Source organism: Rhinatrema bivittatum, chromosome 5, assembly GCF_901001135.1.
Source record: "Rhinatrema bivittatum chromosome 5, aRhiBiv1.1, whole genome shotgun sequence".
In the NCBI taxonomy this organism is placed as follows: domain Eukaryota; kingdom Metazoa; phylum Chordata; class Amphibia; order Gymnophiona; family Rhinatrematidae; genus Rhinatrema; species Rhinatrema bivittatum.
The window spans coordinates 302,252,747-302,277,440 of record NC_042619.1 but is presented as its reverse complement, the minus strand read 5'-3'; the positions used below and the strand labels follow the sequence as shown (position 1 = coordinate 302,277,440).

General features: G+C 44.3%; 1 protein-coding gene across 1 annotated transcript in view; it reads left to right on the top strand.

The window, feature by feature from the left end:
• AEBP1 (AE binding protein 1) overlaps positions 1 to 24,694 on the top strand; it is a 160,484-nt gene that overhangs the window by 105,830 nt on the left and 29,960 nt on the right. The window contains exons 9-18 of the mRNA XM_029604204.1: positions 87 to 167; positions 5,174 to 5,251; positions 11,431 to 11,529; positions 14,346 to 14,435; positions 14,973 to 15,041; positions 15,972 to 16,081; positions 16,662 to 16,801; positions 17,925 to 18,009; positions 18,865 to 19,009; positions 23,278 to 23,366. Of these exons, the coding sequence (XP_029460064.1) occupies positions 87 to 167; positions 5,174 to 5,251; positions 11,431 to 11,529; positions 14,346 to 14,435; positions 14,973 to 15,041; positions 15,972 to 16,081; positions 16,662 to 16,801; positions 17,925 to 18,009; positions 18,865 to 19,009; positions 23,278 to 23,366 (986 nt within the window). The remainder of the gene's footprint in view (positions 1 to 86; positions 168 to 5,173; positions 5,252 to 11,430; positions 11,530 to 14,345; positions 14,436 to 14,972; positions 15,042 to 15,971; positions 16,082 to 16,661; positions 16,802 to 17,924; positions 18,010 to 18,864; positions 19,010 to 23,277; positions 23,367 to 24,694) is intronic.

Here is a 24,694-nt window from a genome sequence, read left to right as displayed (position 1 = left end):
CTCTCCTCTCACTCCCTTCATCCTGGTACCTTTGATAAGTGCTCCTGCTCTTATTCACGGAGCGTTTCTTCCCCCCTCTATTACAGACGGCTACCCTATACCTGAGAGGAAGCCACCCAGAGTTCCAGACAGAAAGGAAGTGGACAAATCGGAGGAAGAAAGACAGCGTATGTGAGATATTTCCTATCTGGGTAAAATGGCTGAAAGTGTATGCTCCCACTCCCTTTCCAAGGGTAAAAGTGCCCACATTAAGATACAGTTATGGTACTTTTACCTGGACTGCATAGGGGTGGGGTGGGGTGAGGGTGCAATTCGCAGTTGTGTGGGGATTTCCTTTTGAAATCCCCACTTTTGATTTATGGTGTGGACTGTACTGGAAAGTGGGTGTGGAGTCTACGGGTACTAAAGGGCCTGTTGTGCCAGCCAGCTCTATATTTTCAAAGGGAAGTTTGTCAGGAGTTTCCAATTTAGAGTTCGCTTGCAGAACAAGGAGCACAAAGTACCCACAGGCCTACAAGACCACAATACATTAAAATAATTGCTCCTATCATGTTGGTACCCATACTAGGGATTTAGTCTCTAAAGGGAGTGGTCATTATAATGCTGCTATCTCATGCTAGGGATCTAATCTCTAAATAAAGTGGTTATTATAATGCTGGTATCCGATGTTAGAGATGTAATTTCTAAAGGAAGTGTTTACTATAACGCTAATATCCAATACTAGGGATCTAATCTCCAGAGGGAGTGGTTACTATAATGCTAGTTTTCCATGCTAGAGGTCTAATCTCTAAAGGGAGTGGTTACTATAATGCTAGTATACCATGCTAGAGGTCTAATCTCTAAAGGGAGTGGTTACTATAATGCTAGTTTCCCATGCTAGAGGTCTAATCTCTAAAGGGAGTGGTTACTATAATGCTAGTATCCCATGCTAGAGATCTAATCTCTAAAGGGAGTGGTTACTATAATGCTAGTTTTCCATGCTAGAGGTCTAATCTCTAAAGGGAGTGGTTACTATAATGCTAGTATACCATGCTAGAGGTCTAATCTCTAAAGGGAGTGGTTACTATAATGCTAGTTTCCCATGCTAGAGGTCTAATCTCTAAAGGGAGTGGTTACTATAATGCTAGTATCCCATACTAGAAATCTAATCTCTAAAGGGAGTGGTTACTATAATGCTAGTTTCCCATGCTAGAGGTCAAATCTCTAAAAGGAGTATTTACTATAATGCTAGTATCCCATGCTAGAGGTCTAATCTCTAAAGGAAGTGGTTACTATAATGCTAGTTTCCCATGCTAGAGGTCAAATCTCTAAAAGGAGTGGTTACTATAATGCTAGTTTCCCATGCTAGAGGTCTAATCTCTAAAGGAAGTGGTTACTATAATGCTAGTTTCCCATGCTAGAGGTCAAATCTCTAAAAGGAGTGGTTACTATAATGCTAGTTTCCCATGCTAGAGGTCTAATCTCTAAAGGAAGTGGTTACTATAATGCTAGTATCCCATACTAGAGGTCTAATCTCTAAAGGGAGTGGTTACTATAATGCTAGTTTCCCATGCTAGAGGTCAAATCTCTAAAATGAGTGGTTACTATAATGCTAGTTTCCCATGCTAGAGGTCAAATCTCTAAAAGGAGTGGTTACTATAATGCTAGTTTCCCATGCTAGAGGTCAAATCTCTAAAAGGAGTGGTTACTATAATGCTAGTTTCCCATGCTAGAGGTCTAATCTCTAAAGGAAGTGGTTACTATAATGCTAGTATCCCATACTAGAGGTCTAATCTCTAAAGGGAGTGGTTACTATAATGCTAGTTTCCCATGCTAGAGGTCAAATCTCTAAAAGGAGTGGTTACTATAATGCTAGTTTCCCATGCTAGAGGTCTAATCTCTAAAGGGAGTGGTTAGTATAATGCTAGTTTCCCATGCTAGAGGTCAAATCTCTATAGGGAGTGGTTAGTATAATGCTAGTTTCCCATGCTAGAGGTCTAATCTCTAAAGGGAGTGGTTACTATAATGCTAGTATCCCATACTAGAGGTCTAATCTCTAAAGGGAGTGGTTACTAAATTGCTAGTTTCCCATGCTAGAGGTCAAATCTCTAAAATGAGTGGTTACTATAATGCTAGTTTCCCGTGCTAGAGGTCTAATCTCTAAAGGGAGTGGTTACTATAATGCTAGTATCCCATACTAGAGGTCTAATCTCTAAAGGGAGTGGTTACTATAATGCTAGTATCCCATACTAGAGGTCTAATCTCTAAAGGGAGTGGTTACTAAATTGCTAGTTTCCCATGCTAGAGGTCAAATCTCTAAAAGGAGTGGTTACTATAATGCTAGTTTCCCATGCTAGACGTCTAATCTCTAAAGTGAGTGGTTACTATAATGCTAGTTTCCCATGCTAGAGGTCAAATCTCTAAAAGGAGTGGTTTCTATAATGCTAGTATCCATACTAGAGGTCTAATCTCTAAAGGGAGTGGTTACTATAATGCTAGTATCCCATACTAGAGGTCTAATCTCTAAAGGGAGTGGTTACTATAATGCTAGTTTCCCATGCTAGAGGTCAAATCTCTAAAGGGAGTGGTTACTATAATGCTAGTATCCCATACTAGAGGTCTAATCTCTAAAGGGAGTGGTTAGTATAATGCTAGTTTCCCATGCTAGAGGTCAAATCTCTAAAAGGAGTGGTTAATATAATGCTAGTTTCCCATGCTAGAGGTCAAATCTCTAAAGGGAGTGGTTTCTATAATGCTAGTATCCATACTAGAGGTCTAATCTCTAAAGGGAGTGGTTACTATAATGCTAGTATCCCATACTAGACGTCTAATCTCTAAGGGAGTGGTTACTATAATGCTAGTTTCCCATGCTAGAGGTCAAATCTCTAAAGGGAGTGGTTACTATAATGCTAGTTTCCCATGCTAGAGGTCAAATCTCTAAAGGGAGTGGTTACTATAATGCTAGTATCCCATACTAGAGGCCTAATCTCTAAAGGGAGTGGTTAGTATAATGCTAGTTTCCCATGCTAGAGGTCAAATCTCTAAAAGGAGTGGTTAATATAATGCTAGTTTCCCATGCTAGAGGTCAAATCTCTAAAGGGAGTGATTACTATAATGCTAGATTCCCATGCTAGAGGTCTAATCTCTAAAGGGAGTGGTTACTATAGTGCTGGTATCCCATGTTAGAGATTAAATCTCTAATGCTGGTATCCCATGCTAGAGATCTAATCTCTAAAGGGAGTGGTTACTATAGTGCTGGGTATCCCATGCTAGAGATCTAATCTCTAAAGGGAGTGGTTACTATAGTGCAGGTATCCCATGCTAGAGATCTAATCTCTAAAGGGAGTGGTTATTATAATGCTGGTATCCCATGCTAGAGATCTAATCTCTAAAGGGAGTGGTTATTATAATGCTAGTATCCCATACTAGAGGTCTAATCTCTAAAGGGAGTGGTTAGTATAATGCTAGTTTCCCATGCTAGAGGTCAAATCTCTAAAAGGAGTGGTTAATATAATGCTAGTTTCCCATGCTAGAGGTCAAATCTCTAAAGGGAGTGATTACTATAATGCTAGTATCCCATACTAGAGGTCTAATCTCTAAAGGGAGTGGTTACTATAATGCTAATTTCCCATGCTAGAGGTCTAATCTCTAAAAGGAGTGGTTACTATAATGCTAGTTTCCCCTGCTAGAGGTCTAATCTCTAAAGGGAGTGGTTACTATAATGCTAGATTCCCATGCTAGAGGTCTAATCTCTAAAGGGAGTGGTTACTATAGTGCTGGTATCCCATGTTAGAGATTAAATCTCTAATGCTGGTATCCCATGCTAGAGATCTAATCTCTAAAGGGAGTGGTTACTATAGTGCTGGGTATCCCATGCTAGAGATCTAATCTCTAAAGGGAGTGGTTACTATAGTGCAGGTATCCCATGCTAGAGATCTAATCTCTAAAGGGAGTGGTTATTATAATGCTGGTATCCCATGCTAGAGATCTAATCTCTAAAGGGAGTGGTTATTATAATGCTGGTATCCCATGCTAGAGATCTAGTCTCTAAAAGGAGTTATTATGATAATGTTGGTATTGCATGATATGTATCTAGTCTCTATAGGGAATGATCATTATAGTTCTGGTATCCCATGCTGATGAAATCTTTAATGGGCGTGGTCATTATAATGCTGGTATCCTATGCTAGGGATGAAGCCTCTAAGCAAAGTGGTCATTATAATGCTGGTATCCCATGCTAGGTATCTAGTCTTTAATAAGGGATGTTGTCATTATAGCACTGGTATCCCATATTAGGGTTCTAATCTCTAAAGGGAATGATTATTATGTCCCTTATATCGCATGTTAGAGATCTAGACTCTTAAGCAAAGTAGTCATTGTAATACTGGTATCCCATTCTAGGGATCTAATCTCTATATGGAATGGTTATTTTAATGCTGGTATCCATGCTTGTGTTTAATTTGTAAAGGGAGTGTTTATTATTAAAAGCTGGTATCCCATGCTAGGGATCTAGGGATAGATATTTAGCTGCTATCTGGATGCTAGGGATCTAGGGGTAGATATTTAGCTGCTATCTGGATGAAATACATTCAGGTAATCCAACTAATTTATCCAGCTAACTGAATATTGCATCCCTGTTCTGCCCACCACTTAGCTGAATAATTATTTAGCTGGATAAATAGTCATCCGGCTAAGTGGCGGCTGCTGTATTCGGCTGACTATTGAAACAGCAACACTTTGCCAAATAAATCAGAATTTCTCCGGCTAAGTGGTGCTGAATATTGGCAGCCTGGTCTGTAAGGGGAGTAGTGATTATTATGCCAGTATCAATGTTAGGGATCTAGTCCTAAGGGGAGCAGTCAGACTTTGTTTCTGAATTGGCGGTATATAAGAAAGAAAAGAAATGCTAAGGATGAAGTTAACATGTGTATCCTACTCTAGGTCTCCAGCCCCTGTAGAGAAGTCAGTGCACACTGTTGTCCATATTTATTTCAGCCGGTAGCAGGGACTCATCCCACAGCTCTTTCTAATTCCAAAGAGAGCACTGTGTACACTGATTCCTGCCCTGGGTCATTGCCCTGACAGCAGCTGGCCTAAAGGGTAAAATATTTTCTTGTACATTTTGAGAGCTTGTGAAGCGGCAGTAAAATGTTCCCTTTTAATTCTGATTATGGCCCCTTTGCCCCTTCTTTAGGGAAGCTGGTTGACCCCCCCACCATCCCCACTGGAAGAGATTATGAAGAGAGAATCGATAGAGGGAATTATGATGACTGTAAGTATGGAGGGATGTCTTTTGGAGAGTCGATCTCTCCTGCTTTTATAAGTACCAACTCCCTGGTGTGTGTACCCTAGAGGACTCTGCTCGGATTCCTACAGATTGCATCCAGCTGCATTTCATTTTAGAAGACGAAATGTGCACCCTCAGATCATGACTTTATGCAGTTTATAGGGGGATGAATACTTTCATATTTGGCTACTGAATAAGGAATTCATCTCCCCAGTAAATTAAAAATGTAACACGCACACGTGCATGGACAGACACATACACACAGTGCTGTGAAAGCATTAGAGGGGATCAAGCAGGAGGAGATGGCTCTGACTGTAGTGTACAGGAGAAGGTTTCCATCAGGGGCAGTGAAATATCTTTTTGATTGGGGGAATGCCAAGCAAACCAACCAAGCTCCGCTCCCCCAGCTACTATCGCCCAAGTCTTACAGTTCACGTCATTCCTTCTTAAATACAGCCTTCACATAATCATAGAATTATTCATTCACTTGGGACATTCCCAGATCCACCACAAAAATAGTGTTACTAATAGAAGTGTCAGTACTAAGCGACTATTCTGTACTATGTATGGAACGAGAGAAGATTATCGAGTACCAAGAGGAGCAATCAGAGACCAAGAAAATGTGGCCTAAAGATACAGAAACTGTCCTAATTGTTTGGCAGCGCTCGCCTGATTAAAGAGAACTTCCAAGCTCACCTCTTTATGTTGCCTGTGTGTATTACACTGTACAGGGTTCAGAAAGAAGCTGTCTGGCACAATGCAAGTATTGAGAAGAGGACTAGCAGTAAAGGGGAAAGATTGAGATCGTACATAACACACTGTACCCTGGCTTAAGAATGAGGTTCATTCTTGTCATTGTATGTGCAAGACAAACCCAGGCCTGGATTTAGGCCTAGGTAAGGAGGTAACTGTCTTTGGTGCCAAATTTCCAAAGGTGCCAATCCAGACCTGAATAAAGCCTTTAGAAACAGCTGTATAAATAGTCAAAACCTCAGTATAGCATGGATTGAATAAAGCCTTTAGGAACAGCTGTATAAAAAGTAAAAACCTCAGTATAGCATGGTCGAATAAAGCCTTTATGAACAGCTGTATAAATAGTCAAAACCTCAGTATAGCATGGTCGAATAAAGCCTTTATGAACAGCTGTATAAATAGTCAAAACCTCAGTATAGCATGGTCGAATAAAGCCTTTATGAACAGCTGTATAAATAGTCAAAACCTCAGTATAGCATGGATTGAATAAAGCCTTTAGGAACAGCTGTATAAAAAGTCAAAACCTCAGTATAGCATGGTCGAATAAAGCCTTTATGAACAGCTATATAAATAGTCAAAACCTCAGTATAGCAGGGATTGAATATAGCCTTTAAGAACAGCTGTATAAATGGTCAAAACCTCAGTATAGCATGGGTTGAATAAAGCCATCAGGAACAGTTGTATAAATAGTCAAAACCGCAGTATAGCATGGATCGACTGTAAGAAAGGTTTTGATAGCAGCCCACAGTCTTGGATAATAAATTATCTTGAAATTTAAAACATGCATTGATCAAATACATCAAATTCACCATGAAAACGCAGCAAACTACACTCCATCTGAATTATGAAGGTAGGCAATTTGTCATTCTTAACATAAGATCCTGGCACAGCCTTTGGTTTGTCTGGCACTAAATCCACTGAGTACTCTAATTAACTACTTGGGTTAGAGAATTAGCCTTAATCTACTTAATCCTAGGGGGATCCAAGATGGCGGATCGTTAAGGAGCAGGAGGGTGAAGCTCCGTCATTTGCTTTACTTCTATTGTTGATCTACCTCTTGAATGTGCTACTATGCCACACACTAAGTGGAAGGCTAAACTCCGCGAAAATTTACCTTCTTCTACTACTGCGGATTCCTCTCAGCAAAGAATAGACGGATTCCTCTCGTCCACCCAAAAAACGCTAGGAGCGGCGGCCGCGGTGGGGGCCGCGGTGAAGAGCGAGCATCGCCTTCTTTGGCCGAGGAGATCTCCTTGAGCCCCGGTGTGCCAGAAACACCATCCCCACCCTGCGGGACTCCGTTGGAGATTTCAACATCGCTTCCAATGGAAGCCCCTCTGAAGAAATAACAGCCAAGACTCATTTAGAATAAGTGTTTACCAACTTTTGCCCAGTGAGATGATGAAGGGGTGGGAGAAAAATCGATGACCCCCAGGTTTTGCCGAAGAGGTTACTGGATTTTCAGAAGCAGCCTCCCTAGAAAAGCAAAGGGAGGATTTCCATCTACTCGAAGCCACTACGGACTTAACCTCGATGAAGGCTGGGACAAAAAACAACAGAGGACTTAGGAGGTGTTGCCTCTCTTAATACAGGTACCTTATTTGTATTAAAGAAATCTGAAAAAGCGACTTTAGACGCTGTTTGGACGGCCCTGGTATCCATACAATCAGCTCATTAGCCCAGGTTCTTTTGGAGACTAACAAACGGGGACAGATTATTGAAAACAAAGTTATGGCACAGGAAGGAAAGCTGGAAAACTTTGAACAAAGAATCTCTCAAATAGAGAAAGTACAGCATAACCTTGTTTTATCAGAGGCAGTGACTACCAAGGAATTAGAAAATGTGGAAAATGCCCTAAGATTTTTGAACCTAAGGGTTATAAATTTTCCAATAATTCATAAGATATCTTCAGCAGAACGTTTTAAAAATTACCTGTTAAATATCCTCAAAATTCCTAATGAAGCAATGCCACTGATCACAAAAGCTTTCTATATGCCTCAAAAGACACTCCAGAATTTGGAAAATGGTAATAAAGAACAGAAATCCCTTGATATAATGGGACTACTAGAAATGTCTCAAGATACTGAGACACGACAACGAGGAACTTTAGTAGTATCGTTCGCTTTCGAACAGGCACGAAACAGTGTTATGAGATTATTTTTGAGAAATAGAAATGTGATATTTCATGATTATCAGATCTGGATATACCCAGATATTACTAAGCCTACACAGGATCGTAGGAAAAAATTCTTAGAGATGAGACCAGATATTGCTGCAATAGGGGGGCAATGCGTTATATGATAGCCATGTAAATGTATATTAAAATACCAAAATGCGAAGTATGTGTATTATGATCCAATGCAATTAAGGTTGTTCTTAAATGCACACGCCTAAGTTTATGTAGGTTCTGCCTTAGAAAAGGCAAAGGAAGGCTCCTTATTTCTTATAATGTGTTCTAGGTAATCTCTCCTAAAAACATAGGGGAGAATAAGTGGAGTAATATTTCTTAATTTACATTAATGCTTATTTACAAATGGATGTAATCTTCCCTTTTTTTCTATAATATGTTTATTATGTTATTTGTATTTTGAAATTATAAAAAAAATTTAAAAAATCTACTTAATCCTAGATTGACGAATTCCCAACAAATGACAGCTTACCTATTGTTTGTAGATGTCTTGAAACGCTACAGCTCTAGGGATGCTCATTTAGCAGAAGAGCTCCGAGTAGTGAAGAGTTTCTCAGATGATAATTGGCTTGGATGTAGGTGACCTCAGGCCTGGATGAAGAACGCCAAATATTCTTTTTCAAGTCAAAGAGGAACCTGCTCCTGCTTGCTTTAGGGCTATGTGCTGGCACAGTTTCAAAGGGGTGGCACTATAGCACTCTGCCCCGAGGTGCCAAAATCTTAAATCCAGCCTGGGCGACTTTCCTTAGAGGCAAACTAAGCAAAACTGGAAACATCTCCCTGACTAAAGATTGCAGACTAAAAGAACTGCAGCAAGAAGGCGTATATAAATATCTAGGAATACAGGAAGGTAGAGAAAAGATCAGTAACGACGAGTACTATAAGAGACTGAAACTGATATTGACAAGTACCTTAATAGCACAGAATAAGATGCAAGCAATTAATCAGCTTGCAATCCCTGCATGCTCTATAGAGAGCTTGCACAATTGGATGTATGAACAAGAAAGCTCGTCCACGCCCATCAGGTAATCTATATGCTGAGGGAGGTGTCCCTGCTGTGCTCTGGCCCTGTTCCCCCTGGCATCCCTTCTTTAATCTCCCACTTTCTCACAGCACCCAGCTCTCTTTTTATCACACACACAAACACTGCCCCTGCCCCATTCCCCCTCTCACAGAGACACAGACACATGCACCCCGGCCAATCCTCTCTCATCTTCCATCTCCTCTCCTCATACCCCCCCTCCCCCGTTCTCCCTAATCTCCTCCAAATTATCCTCCTTTCCTGGTTCTCCAGGCTCATCCCCTCTCCTCCCCTCCTGTTTCCTGCAGCTCAGTATATGGAAACAGAGAGCTGTTCTCTGCTGAGTGAGATTCAGCACGGCAGGAAGACGGTAATTCTTCAGTCAGCTTGCCCCCCCTCCAAATGTTTACCACCCTAGGCGCAGATCTAGTGTGCGACAAAGCCAGGCCTGGAGCTGAAGACGATCTGGGTCTCACTGAAATTGATGACAAATCTAGAGTTACAAATAATAGGCCTTCGGGCATACTTAATGGTATCAATAGTCTCAAACACCCATAGTGCTGAAGAATGAACGTGATCAAGCATCATCAGTTTCCATTCTTAAGCTTGAACAATCATGCCAGGAATGGGAAAGAAGCTACAGAATTCAAAAAACAAAAGTAAACAATTCTTTAAAAAAATCCGACCAGCAAACAAAGATAGCTAGCAGAAGCATAAATACAGCAGGGAATACAGGGAGCTACTTCAGAAACCCCCACGTAGATCAGGATTTGACACTGCTGTGGCTAAGGAGAGCTGAACTCAAGCCCTTAAGGATGAGAGATTGATAACTGTGGCAAAGGACAAGATGATTGAATTAAGCACACAAAACAGAGCTGGAAATGGTTAGACATCTTTTCGCTGAATGTGTACAGAAAGGCACAACAAGGTGGCATGGCTCATCTATTAGAAACCGAGGAAATACTATAACATCGCTGTACCAGAGCACAACCTTAACAGAAGAGAAGAAAGAAGTTGTGATCCACCTGGGACTTTCCTATTCTAACTGATAGGAAGACTGATGCTAAAAAACTGGAGATTGTGGTGGAGAAAAATATAAGAACGGCATTACTGACAGAGATGTCAATACCTAGCGACTATTCTGTGGATCGTGTGGAGAAAGCAGAGATCCTTGAGTGCCAATGGATGCAATCAGAGACCAAGAACACGTGGCAGAAAGATCCAGAAAGATCCCAATTATATTGGGCGCCACTGGCCTAATTAAGAAGAATTCCCAAGCGCACTTTGATGTGTCTCCCATTCATATTACACCCTAGGACCTCCAGGAGGAGGCTCTCTGGCACAATGCATTAGCAGTAAATCTGAGAGACTGAGATCGCTCCCCACATACCCTGACGTATGAGTGAGGTTCATTCCTGTCAAGGTGCACGCAAAGCAAACCTAGGGAAACTGCCCCGAGAGAAGACAACTCTGACTGTACATGGGAGAGTTTCTGTTTAAACAAACAATTGCAGAGAATGGAGTATAGAAAAAAACAAACAAACCATGATACAATATGATGGGAGACAATTTCAACGCCTTAGTCAGGATGCATGCAGGTAAAACCAGGAATTATGTGGGTGGATTGCCTGAATCTGCCTAAGTGAAATTTCAGCTGGTTAGGTGTCTTTTGTTCTGTGTAATGTACCATGCTTAGAGCGCTCAGGTGAACTGAATTAAAAATAAATAAAAACAAATGAAAGTGCACTCATAATTTAAGCCACAGTAAGGAGAGGCGTTCCCAGCAGTGTAAACTCGATTGGGGGAGAGCCCTATGCATGCATATTAAAAAAATGTACGCAGTTAATTAATGCACGAACTGTCCGCCATCACTTTAGATGAGGTAAGCAGGCGCAGCTTACTATTAGCCACGCAACAAGCCGATCAGATATAGCGTATGTGGCTACCGGATGTTTGGAAACTGGCTGGGTTAGTGTGGGCTAGAAAGTAGGCCCCCTAGTGAGATTAGGTTAATATTCTAATGAAATATACAGCAATGGAGAGTGGAATCATAGTTTTATGTCCTTGAGTATAAAGAGACCTTTTTGGCCAATAATTTGGGTGTTTATGGAAATGTGCACCTAAAGACCCGAGGAAAAATATGGAATCTTGATTTCTGAAAGCTGTAACTTTACACCTGGCATTTTGTTATTAAACACACAGATGATTATTTCCTGCGCCATCAGAAACCCCCAAAACCTGCAGGAAGAAAGAAAGAGGATGAAGAGGAGGAGGAGACGGATGATGAAAAACTAAAACTGAGTATGTGAGAGTCTGTCTGTGATGAGGAGTGAAAACACCTCCATGCATAGAGTGCTACAGAGAGAACCTAATATACACAGGAGTACACAGACACTGTGTACAACAGAGAGACAACAGAGAGACTCTCTTACACACACCACGTATGAGAGTACGTGGTGTGTGTAAGAGAGACAACAGAGAGACAACAGAGAGACAACAGAGAGACTCTCCTACACACACCATGTATGAGAGAGAACTTCATACACACACCATGTACAACAGAGAGAGAACACACATACATACCATGTACACACACTGGGCCGAATTTTAAAAGGGTTACACGCATAAGGTATGCACGTAACCCTTTTAAACCCCCCCTGCGCGCGCCGAGCCTGTTTTGCATAGGCTTCCGGGGCGTGCAAAGCCCCGGGACGCGTCATCGGGGGCATGTCGGGGGGGTGTGATGCGGTTGGTGCGTCATCCAGGGGCGGTGCCGCGGGCGTGTTTTCGGCCTGTGGGTGTTCCGGGGGCATGGCCGCGGCCTCCGGACCAGCCCCCGGACCGGAACATGGCGCGTGGCAGCCGGTCCGGAGCGCATAAAGTTACGCCTGCCTCGAGCAGGCATAACTTGTGCGACAAAGGTGGGGGGGGGATAGGTGGGGGAAGGCGGAAGGAAAGTTCCCTCCGAGGCCGCTCGATTTCGGAGCGGCCTCGGAGGGAACGGGTAGCGCGTGCAGGGCTCGGCGCGCGCAAGTTGCACAAATGTGCACCCCCTTGCGCACGCCAACCCCGGATTTTATAAGATACACACGGCTACATGCGTATCTTATAAAATCCGGCGTACTTTTGTTCGCGCCTGGTGTGCGAACAAAAGTACGCTCGCGCGCTATGTTTTAAAATGTACCCCACTGTGTACAACAGAGATAGAACCTCATACACACACTGTGAACAATAGAGAACCTCATGCACACAGGAGTACACACACACTGTGTTTAACAGAGAGACAACAGATTCCTACATCCACTGTGCCCAACACTGTGTATGGCAGAAACAGACCAGAGACCCGTATACGCACACCATGTACAATAGAAACAGCGCGTACCTTATACACACCATGTACAACAAAGAGAGATCAGTGAGAACCTCATACCCACACCGTGTACAATAGAGATAACAGAGCATATCTTATACACACACCGTGTACAAGAGAGAGAGAGAACAGAGAGAACCTCATACACACAGGAGTGAACAGAGAGGCTTTCATACACACACTATGTACAAGAGAAAGAGTCCAACAGGATAAAGATCATACAAGAGATGAAATGCTCAGTAGAATCTATATGGGTAGAAATCCCATGTGTGTTGGGTAACAGTATAGTGATAGGAGTATACTACCGTCCACCTGGACAAAATGGTCAGACAGATGATGATATACTAAGAGAAATCAGGGAAGCTAACCAATTTGGCAGTGCAGTAATAATGGGAGATTTCAATTACCCCAATATTGACTGGGTAAATGTAACATCAGGACATGCTAGAGACATAAAATCCCTGGATGGAATAAATGACTGCTTGATGGAGCATTTGGTTCAGGAACCAACAAGAGAGGGAACTATTTTAGATTTAATTCTTAGTGGAACGCAGGATTTGGTGAGAGAGGTAACGCTAATGAGGCCACTTGGCAATAGTGATCATAACATGATCAAATTTGAACTAATGACCGGAAGCGGGACAATATGTAAATTTACAGCTCTAACACTAAAGTTTCAAAAGGAAAACTTTGGTTAAATGAGGAAAAGAGTTAGGAAAAAACTGAAAGGTGTAGCTGCACAGGTTAAAAGTGTTCAACAGGCATGGACATTGTTTAAAAATACCATCTTAGAAGTGCAGTCCAGGCGTATTCCACGCATTCAGAAAAGTGGAAGGCAAAATGATTACTGGCATGGTTAAAAGGTGAGGTGAAAGAAGCTATTTTAGCCAAAAAAACAAGCTTCAAAAATTGGAAGAAGGATCCATTTGAAGAAAATAGGCAAAAGCATAAGCACTGTCAAATTAAGTGTAAAACATTGATAAGGCAGGTTAAGAGAGAATTTAAATGAAATTGGCCGTAGAGGCAAAAACTCATAATAAAAACTTTAAAAAATATATCCGAAGCAAGAAACCTGCAAGGGAATTGGTTGGATGGTTAGAAGACCGAAGGGTTAGAGAAGGGAGGATAAGGGTTATCTTAGGGAAGATAAGACCATTGCAGAAAGACTAAATGAATTCTTTGCTTCTATGTTTACTAATGAGGATGTTGGGGAGATGCCAGTTCCAGAGATAGTTTTCAAGGGTGATGAGTCAGATGAGCTGAACCAAATTGCCACTGCTATTACTAGCATCAGTACCATGGGGTATACTTAGTTTTTGGGTACTTGCCAGGTTCTTATGGCCTGGATTGGCCACTGTTGGAAACAGGATGCTGGGCTTGATGGACCCTTGGTCTGACCCAGTATGGCAACTTCTTATGTTCTTAACCTCATACGCACAGGAGTATGTGCACACCTTGTACAACACATATACAGAGGCACACAGAATCTCTGACCCATGTGCAGAGTAATACAGGCACACACACACACACACAACAGCACACTCATACATAGAATAGTATAGACACTACCCCATATGCAGAGGATGTATAGAGACACACAGAACAGCATAGATGCCAACACATATGAGCCGTGATACCCTGATACACTGGTAGAGACATACACCACTCTCTAGCCTTATCTCTCTGTTTTAATGTGTGTTTCTGGCATTCATGTTTTGCTTTTCTGTATTCTTGGTGCTGCCCTCAGAAAAACCAAAGAAGCCAGGCAGCAGCAAGGAAGATGAAAGTGAAACCGAAGAAGACAAATGGACAGGAGAAAAGAGCAAGGACAAGAAAGGTTGATGGCTGAATTTATTCGGTTTGCTTTCTCATTGGTTGTTCTTAGTAGCACAGAAATGATGCAGTCCTGGATTGTGCCCAGAATCGGTGGCAGAGGAGTGTGACTCCTGGGGTGTGCCCAGAATAGGTGGCAGAGGGGTGTAGCTCTTGGGGTGCACCCAGAGTTGGTGGTAGACAGGAGCAGTCCTGGGGTGTGCCCAGAATCGAGGGTAGAGGGGCCATGGCTTCAAAGGCAGGCCCGTGTTTGGTAACAGAGGGGCCACAGCTGCTGGGGTGTGCCTGGAAAAGGAGAGAGGGGGGCCGCGTCTGTTGGGGTGGGCCTGGAGCTGATGGCAGAGGGGCCCCGGCTTTTGGGGGATGCTCAGAATTTGCGGCAGGGGGATGTGGATCCTGGGGCGCGGTGAGAACCGTCTGCAGAGGTGTGAGGCCGCAGGGGTGCGCCAGGAATCAGTGTCAGAGAGGTGGGCCCAGAATCCGTTGCAGCTGGGTTTCCACACTGGTAACTTGCTTTTTCCTTCCATTACTGTTGCTCCAGGGAAGCCCAAGAAGCCTGGAGAAAAGTGGGAGACGGAGCGTGAAGAGGAGACCCCAGCAGAAAGGAGGAGTGAGTACCGCTTTCAGGGATACAGAGTACAAAGCCCTATGCAATACGAAGGTTGAGCAAAGTGCCTACTGTACGTATACAAAAGCAGGCCAACAAAATACAAACAGGAAAAAGTGGAATGCCAAAAAAAAAAAAAATTAAAAATAAAAAATGTCCAACAGTATGTGTAGAGGCGATGTTGAATGGAAGAGCCAGGGAATAAAAACGCCTCGATCACTCAAAACCCAGGACTGGCCAGAGGTCCTCTATCCAGCAACTGGATCCCTCGGCGGCTTTGCTTCTTGACATCCGCACCTGGGAATTGCATCGGATTCCTCCAGACAGCACGTTGGAACGTGGTGCTGTGCTCACAAAACGTCCTGGGACCTGACAACAAAACACAAACAGAAGAAGCACCCAGAAATAAAGGAGCCTCCTTGCTAGGACACTCTCGTGTCCACAGATATGGGTGGATCTGAAACCCACCTTCCCCACCCCTGTCAGAGTCTTCATGCCCCACCTTAACATGTCCTGAAAATTTGGGGTGGATAGGTCACCAAACACAAAAGCTATTGGGAACACGCACATATGCACAAATACGCACATGGCAATCTCATAAGCCTTCTTTCCCTTCAAAAAGTTGGCTAAAAAGCAGCTTGCTTTACAAATAAAACATAAAAAGTCAATTTTCAATCATTTTCAAGTTTCTAATTTTACCTGTTTTCTTTAAAGTATGTTGACTGCATGAAATGAAATTGGAGCACATTGTGATGTCATCAAGCATTATTGACCATGCCTCGTCATAGGCTAGTGTCTTATGATGTATTAACTGTGCATCAGAAGGCTTTGATGCTCTGTCACATGACGATGATTTACCAATCACAAAGCTAGATTTTCTTTTTTCAAATTCTGATCTAACCGGCCTGCTTGTGTGTTATTTTTTCCTATCAGAATGTCCCCCTATTGGCCTGGAGTCCCACCGAATTGAGGATGACCAGATGCTTGCCTCCTCGATGCTGCGGCATGGACTGAATGCTCAGCGAGGACGGCTTAACATACAGGTATGACCATCACCACAGGTCGTGGAGGCGGGGAGTGGAAAGAGTAGTTAGAGCAGGGAGTGGCCAGCTCCGGCCCTCGAGAGCCACAGACAGGCCAAGTTGTCAGGATATCCACAATGCATATGCGTGAGATGGTTTTGTTTGCACTGCCTCCACTGTGTGCAAATCTATCTAATGCATAATCATTGTGTATATCCTGAAAGCCTGGCCTGTTTGTGGCTCTCGAGGGCCAGAGGTGGCCATCCCTGGGCTAGAGCATAGTTAGTATGTATGGAGCCTCAGCTGCATGTCAGGACTGAGGTGCTTTGGCAGAGCTGTATGAGGCTGTCAGTACTGGAATAGCAGAGGGTGCTGTAGGTCAGGACTGAGGAGCATTGGCAGAACTGTGAAGTGATTCTAGATACTGCATGATGATGATATTTTGTAGTAAATGTTTTGACTGATACTGCCAGATAACATCTTTTATATGACACACTGTGAAGCTGCATCAGTAGAATGACAGCACTATCGTCGGGATGTGCCAGGAATACACTGGCAGATAAGGGATATTATGATTACTAACTCTGTGATTCTTTGCCAGGCTGGGGTGAATGAAGATGATTATTATGATGGTGCTTGGTGTGCTGAGGACAACACTGACATTCAGTGGCTTGAGGTGGACACCAGGAGAAGCACCGAATTTACTGGGGTGATAACCCAGGGCCGGGATTCACTTATCCAGTACGTACCAGTAAGAAACCCCCATGATAGCACCTACCGGAAAGTGGAGCTTTGTTTGATCTTAAAGCGCTCATCTCTCCTCCCTCATGCTCCTCACGTCCCTCTGCTTGCTTTCCCTATGACGTAGTTCTTTCTCTGGACTATGATATGCTGGGACCATGACATTCACTTGCATTCCGGTCCCCGTTGCACGACAGCCAGCATGAGAGGCTCCCGAAGTTGCAGGTCAGATCTGCAGTTCTGCTTGTTTGGGCTAAGATATCATTAGCGCCCAGCAAGTGGGTGGGCACGAGGTGCCAGAGGGTTGCCAGAAGTGAGGTGTGTTAACCAGTGGTTTCTGTGGATCCCACTTCTGACAGCAGCAGAAGAAATGAACAAAAATAACCAGACAATCCACCCCCCCCCCCCCCACCCGAGTTTAAGATTATGCATTTGATTTTATTTATTTCCTTCTTTACTGCTAAGTGTCCTTCTCAGTGACCATTTCCTGGGTGAAGGAGTGAAGATAAGGGAAGGTATCAGGGTTTTGTTTTGTTTTTTAAATGTTTGATTGTTACTTAATCAAGGAAGGAATTGATTTATCTCATGGACTTTGGAGCTGGAGACTCACTTTCATGATTTAGAGCTGCCACTAGCAACTTTTACTGCGCTATTTTACATGGCCGGATGGACACCGTGGACCTGATTCCGACCTATGGGGGTGCGAGTATATATCTGACAAAGAGGGGGAATGCATGCACCTGGAAAGAAAGATGCGTTGGCCCCTTGGATAAAACAATTTAGCCTTTTATTGGCATAGACCAGCTCTTTAAGCCAGATACAGACCTTCAAGCCAGCCGAAACGATTTTTTAAGCAGGATATTTCCCTGTATAAATGTAGTAAAGATGAGCTCTCCTAATTTTAAAGGATATTAATCAGGGCATTACTGTTGAAGTCTAGAGGGGATGAATGAGAGGGGGTAACGGGTGCCTTACAGTGAGGGCGTGTCCCTCGGGATGAGGCCTCCTGCTAGGAGACACGGAATACCCGGCATCCTAGTACTTCTCAGAAAGGCTCGGGTGGCAGTGTCATGCACCGTCGCCCCCCCAGTTTTTAACCTTCTCTCGCTCTTCTTCCCAACAGCGATGACTTCGTGACAAGTTTCTTCGTGGGCTTCAGCAACGACAGCCAGAAATGGGTCATGTATACTAACGGCTATGAGGAGATGGTACGTCCCTGTGCACCGTGAGGGCAGTGCAGGGTTTTGGAAGGGAGCAGGGTCGCACTGGGATTCTTGGCATCCCTTTTTCTATGGGCCCCTTTCTCCAGATGGTCATGTCTCTTCCTTTCTTCTGCGTGGATACCCAATTATTTGCAGTGTTTTTATTAACGCTGTAAAGCTGGGGTGCTGGGATGCTTTGGTAAGGAGGCTGTTTCCAGAATCCCTCTCCAGGCCCTACTCAGAGGTAATTAGCAAGTATTTAATTTAATTTATAGGTAAAATACTATCCCAGGCAGTGGACAATAATCACATCCTTGGCAGCAAACCATCACATGGCACCTAGGCCACTTATTTTTTCTGTGTGTGTGGAGGTGTTCTCCCCCCAGGATGACTGTTTTGCTGGCTGGAGGCCTCCTTTGAGGCTGAATCCTTTCGGCTTGCCCAAGATCACAGATCATAGTGATGTACAACAAAGTCAAGAGAATTGTTGGCTGGTGTCCCTGTCCAGAGGGAACACTGTGTCCATAAGCAGAGGTCATAAAGGTTCCACGGGAACCCAATGAGCTGCAACAGCAGTGTGCTCAGCACTGTTCAAAATCATTCGCTGCCCCTTCCCAAAAGGAAGGTTAAAGGGGGAATGAAGAGAGATCTGAAGAGCCAGAGGTCCTTCCCATTAATGTTCTATGTCATGTGCAGGCCATGAGCGCAGCACTTTGCAGTGTTCACAGAAGTCAAAGGTAAGGAGGCCTCTGTGATGGCATGGAGTGAGGTCCCAGGAGAAAACAGATTCCACACTCCCAGCTAATACAAAGTTTTCAGCCACTCAGGTACTAAACTAGTAATGATTTTTTTTCCCTCCAGCTATTTTATGGGAACGTGGATAAAGACACGCCTGTGCAGACCTTGTTCCCGGAACCCATGGTTGCTCGTTTTATCAGGATATACCCCCAGAGCTGGAATGGAAGTCTCTGCATGAGGCTGGAGGTACTCGGCTGCCCCAAATCACGTAAGATCCAGGCTATAGTTTGGCCTTTGAAAGCCTCTGGCAACAGTTTGTCACTCTAAGTCATTCTAAGGCAAAGCTTTAGTTTTTTTTTTTCCTTCTGGTAAGAATCAAGTGCAGAGTCTGAGCATTAAGCTGAGGACGGTCTCTTCCTGGCTCTTTGCCTATACAGTATGGGGGATGGAAAGGGATTAATTAACACCTGCATCTGGCCCCATTTGTGAGATAATTACATTATGATCACTGTCAAAGTAGGAAGATGAAACCTCTTGTTTAAAAAAAAATATCATTTGGCAGACTAGATGAACCTTATCTGCTGCAGGGCCAGATTTAAGATTAGGGCCTCCCATACACAAAGGATTGTGGGTAGGGGTAATTTTGTCCCTGAAAATCAAAGAGCATTGGGAAAGTTCCAGTTTTTGGGTGCCTTCAGGATTTGGTGCCCTAGGCATGAGCCTCCGCGGCCTATGAACTCATATGTGTGCTGTTTTTGGCACTGTTTGCAGCCTGTTCTTTTATTCAGTTCATCTGCTGAAGCAGGCCAGGATGGCTAAGTTTGGTGCATGGATTATAGAAAAATCCTTCTTTAGGATTGGAGAATTTAGGGGGGAGGGGGGGGTGGTTACAGAGCCTCTCAGCTCCAGGACTGGATGGTGCAGGGGCCTGGGCTCAGGGATGTAGAGCACGTAACCCAGGGGTCGGGAACCCATGGCTCGCGAGCCAGATATGGCTCTTTTGAGGGCTGCATCTGGCTCGCAGACACGTGTCGCCATACTTCGCGGTTCCCCGCTGACCCAGCTGCTCCCCGGTCCTCCGCCGCCCGGGCTTAAAATGCTGTCAGCCCGGGCGGAACGCGGCAGGACAGCTGGAGTCAGTGGCACCGGCGTGCTCTCTTCTCCTCCCCCCCCCCCCCCGCGGCCCGGAAGAGGAAGTGGAGAGCATTGGGTGCCTGCGCGGGAAGAAAAGACCACACTAGCGTGGTCTCTTCTTCCGCGCAGGCACCCGATGCTCACCACTTCCTCTTCCGGGCCGCGGGGGGGAGGAGAAGAGAGCACGCCGACTGGAGTCATCCGGGTGCCTGCGCGGGAGTCATCGGGTGTCAGCCGGGTGCCAGCGCTGGAGTCCTCGGGTGCCTGCGCGGCTCTTCCCGCGCAGGCACCCGATGCTCTCCACTTCCTCTTTCGGGCCGCGGGAAGAAGAGAGCACGCCGGTGCTCTCTTCTTCCCGCGGCCCGGAAGAGGAAGTGGAGAGCATCGGGTGCCTGCGCGGGAAGAAGACTGCAGCGCGGCTCGGAGGAAAATGAAAATCTTCAACCGCGGCCGATGGGACTCCGCCTTTGCCTCCGCGAGGGCTGAAAATGAAGGAGGTTAGCGTTGGGAGGTGGCTGCTGCTGCCGCGAGTTCCCGGGGGGGGGGAAGGGGGAGAGAGAGAGTGAATGAGCGAGCAAGCATGTGTGTTTGAGATCCTGTGTGTGTGAGTGAGAGATTGCATGTATGTGAATGATTGAGAGCCTGTATATGTGAAAGAGAGTATGTCTGTGATTGAGATCCTGCCTGTGAGAGAGAGAGCATGAATGTAAGTTTACCATTGGGAACCTGTATGTGTAAGTTTGTAATTGAAAACCTGTTTGTTTGAAAGAGTATGTGTGTATGATTGAGATCCTTTGTGTGTGAGAGAGATCATGTGTATGTATGATTAAGAGCCTGTGTGTATAAGTAAGAGAGAGATCATGTGTGTCTGTGTCTGATTGACAGCTGGTTTAGGTGATGGAGCATGTGAGTATGTGATTGAGAGCCTGTGTTTAAATGAGAGAGAGAGACCATGTGTGTCTGTGTGATTGAGAGCTGATTTAGGTGAGGGAGCATGTGAGTATGTGATTGAGAGCCTGTGTTTAAATGAGAGAGAGAGAGACCATGTGTGTCTGTGTGTAATTGAGAGCTGATTTAGGTGAGGGAGCATGTGAGTATGTGATTGAGAGCCTGTGTGTAAATGAGAGAAAGAGAGGACATGTTTGTAAGCATGTGAATGAGAGTCTGTGTGTGAGAGAAAAAGACAGCATGTATTTATGTGATTGAAAGCCTGTGTGTGTGTAAGCGTGAAAAGATAGACAGCATGTGTGTAAATGTGTAATTAAGAGCCTATATAAGTGAGAGAGAAAAAACATTTGTATATGTGAGTGACTGAGAGCATGTGTGTATAGGTGTGTCATTGAGAGCCAGTGTGAGAGAGAGCGCTGGTATGTGACTGAGAGAGGAGAAAGTTCCAAGCAAACCACCCCACCTCCTGCTAATTCAGAACAATCTCAGGACACCTGGATATCAAACGTTCCCAGGTATGCAGAGCAAAAAAATTTTTGTATCCTTATTATTTTTCATTACTGGATCTTTGTGTCTGCTATTTTGAAATATTTTGTTGGTATCTGGAAATGTTTTATATGAGTTTTTAATTATTGGATATTCCACTCATCAGCTGTTTCGAAATATGTTCTTTTTGTTAGTACAGTTTTACTGCTGATGATTTTATATTTCTTGATTTGTTTTATAAGGATGTGTGATGTTTCCTTTTTCCTTTGTTACACTGCATACAGAGACTCTGGCTTGTTGCAGTTTCCAATTCAGTTTTTGTCTGCATGCTTCTTGTTATGCGTTTTGGTCTCTTTATTCTATGTTAGGTGAGGGACAGCACGTGATTCAGGTGAGGTTTTCTGCTGGCGTGTAGTTTCTGTGTAGGACTCTATAGCAGCCTGACTTGGTCCGTTTTCCTAATAGGAGATGTATTGGTGTCTTAAGGCCTGGTGTAATATTTTCAGAGACTTATTGTACTTTAAAAGTGTGATCTTACATAAAATGCACACATTTACTTGTATTTAGTTTTAAACATATTGTATGGCTCTCATGGAATTACATTTTAAAATATGTGGCGTTTATGGCTCTCTCAGCCAAAAAGGTTCCTGACCCCTGACGTAACCTCTATGAATGGATGTCTCAGGGAATGGTTGCAGAGATACAGGGCCTTTCACCCCTAGCTTGCTGGCTCTGATCTGGTTTTGTTTAGTAGTTACCAAAGTCAGAACCATTTTGGCTGTTGGTAAACCCATCTAAAATACACTGGTAGTCTCTGACTCACTGGACAGATGGCTGTGCAGATCATTAAAACTACTATCCCAACTGGCAATGATTGTCACCAGTTTTGACTGACTGAATGGTTATGTGGGCTGCAGTACCCATATTGCTGATCCCTTTAGAGCACAATAAAGGCACCGTTAGCTGGATGTCTTGTTTTGCCACTGCTGGTCTACAGAACAAACAGAGAGATTTAGTTTTCTACACAGTCAGTCTGGCACATTTCTTAATTACAAATTATATTATTTGGGTTTTTTTTTTTTTTTTTTTGTTTTTTTTTGGGTTTTTATATACCGGCATTCGGGAACGCAGTCCCATCATGCTGGTTCACATAGAACAAAAAAAAAAAAAAAAAATACAAATTAGGCAGAAAACCACCACCACCACCACAATAAACTGTCTCACTAGTGCTGCCAGTAGTCTAGCATCAGAGGTAGGCAATGCAGGTCCTTGAGTGCTGCAAGCTGGTCAGGTTTACAAGATATCCACACTAAATGTTCATGAAATGTATTTGCATGCACAGCCTCCATTGCATGCAAATAATTCTCTTGCATATTCATGGCTTACAGCACTCGAGGACCAGAGTTGCCTAATCCTGATCTAGGTTAACTGAAGAGCAAATTTCTTAGTGCAGGGGTTCTCAACTCAGTCCTCGGGCACACCTAGCTAATCAGGTTTTCAGGGGATCTACAATGAATATGCATGAGATAGATTTGCATACAATGGAGGCAGTTCATGCAAATCTATCTCATACATATTGGGGTCAATTTTAAAAGGCGCGCACATGTTATAAAAAACGATTCCCGCGCGCACACGTGTACCGGATTTTCATGTCAGCGCATGCATGTGCGGGTGGGTGGCCTGCGCCACGCACGTAACCCCCAATTTTTACGCACGCGGGCCTTTTAAAATTTGGACCATTGTGAATATCCTGAAAATCTGATTGGCTAGGTGTGCCCTGAGGACTGAGTTGAGAACCCCTGTCCTAGTAATTAGCAAAAGCCTTCTTTATGCTGTATAAAGACACAGCCAGCTTTGCCAGTCACTGCTGCACCTGGCTGGGTGCAGCAGGACCCAACTGAGTGTACTGTATCTGAAGATTACAAAAAAACCCCAACCCCCTTTGTAAATGCATTTACCCTTATTTAGATATCGTCAGTTATTACAGCCAGAATGAGGTTCTGACCTCTGCTGACAACCTGGACTTCCGCTACCACAACTACAAGGACATGAGACAGGTAAGGTCCAGATATCCCGTCGCTTCCAAATTTGGAAATTTGAAAGGATGATGCCACTAAAAGCCATGTTAGTGATTGATATAGGGGGAAAGGGTAGCATTCACACAGCACACACAGTCCCCTTTAAAGGAAACCTGACCAGAGCTCATGGGTGGGCAATTCCGGTCCTTGAGGGCACAAACCAGTCTGAATTTTAGGATATCCTTAATGAATATGCATGAGAGAGATTTGCATGTGCATTGGGGACATCCGGAAAATCTGACTGATTTGTAGCTTTTGAGGACCGGAGTTGCCCACTTCTGTTTGATTAGTTTTTGGTTGCCCAGAGTTTTACCCTGCATGGATGGCATTTCCCTGTACATACCCGGATCAGCCCAGACTCCTGGGTTTTACCTCCCCTCCAGCAGGTGGAGACAGAGATGTTTTTGTGGATTCTGTCATATAACCCTGAGATGCCACCTAGAGTCTGTCAGTATTCTTCTGTCTCCAGCAGGTGGAAGAGGTGCTGTCCTGGAGTCTGGTGTTTGGTCAGGTTTAGGAATTTGGTTGTACCTTTAATTGTTATTATTGTTAGGCAAAGGTCAGGTTTAGTTTCCCCTTTCTAGCCTCCCAGGGGGTTGCCAGGTCCTGGTGGGGCCATCCACCCTGGTAATAGAGGCTTTGGAGCAGAGGGTTGAGGACCCTGTACTGCCCACTGCAGGTAATCCTGGGGATCTCGGGCTCTCACCTTCAGTCTACCCTTATCCAGATTTAAGAAAAAAAAAAAAAGGGGGTTATGTTTCTTTAAATTTCTCCTGCTCTGCTGGCCTAGCTTCTCTCCGCGGGTGTGTAGCGTGCAATCGGGTTCAGACCGCAGACAGCTCCTAATCTGGGTTTTTGTTTGTTTTTGCCACTCCTTTCTCCTGCCGGGCTAAATTTAGGCTACTTCTCATGCCATGTGGTGCGGCCCGTGCCACATGTGGCAGCGAGCCCGACTCTCCCGGGCCGGCATTTGCACGGAATGCTTGTTGGGGAGAGAGGGGTCCTCGGGGGTCGCTTGCCTGACGAAATTGAAGGGCAGTGACCTGCAATCGCGTTGGAGGGCTAGGGTCCCAGTTTTGTCACGGCAGGCCCCGGATCCGTTCCAGCTCAGTGCGGGAACGGAGGTCATTTTAAGAACATTCAGAGAGCAGGAGAGAGCAGCTATGGGGGAAGGGTTCCCCCCACCGTTGTCTCCGCGGCCTAGTGCACCTGGGGGGGGGGGGATGGATTAGATAGGGCTACGGAGGATTTGGTAGTGGACGACGAAGGGGGTTGACTCAGATGGGTCTTCTTCATCGTTCACCTCT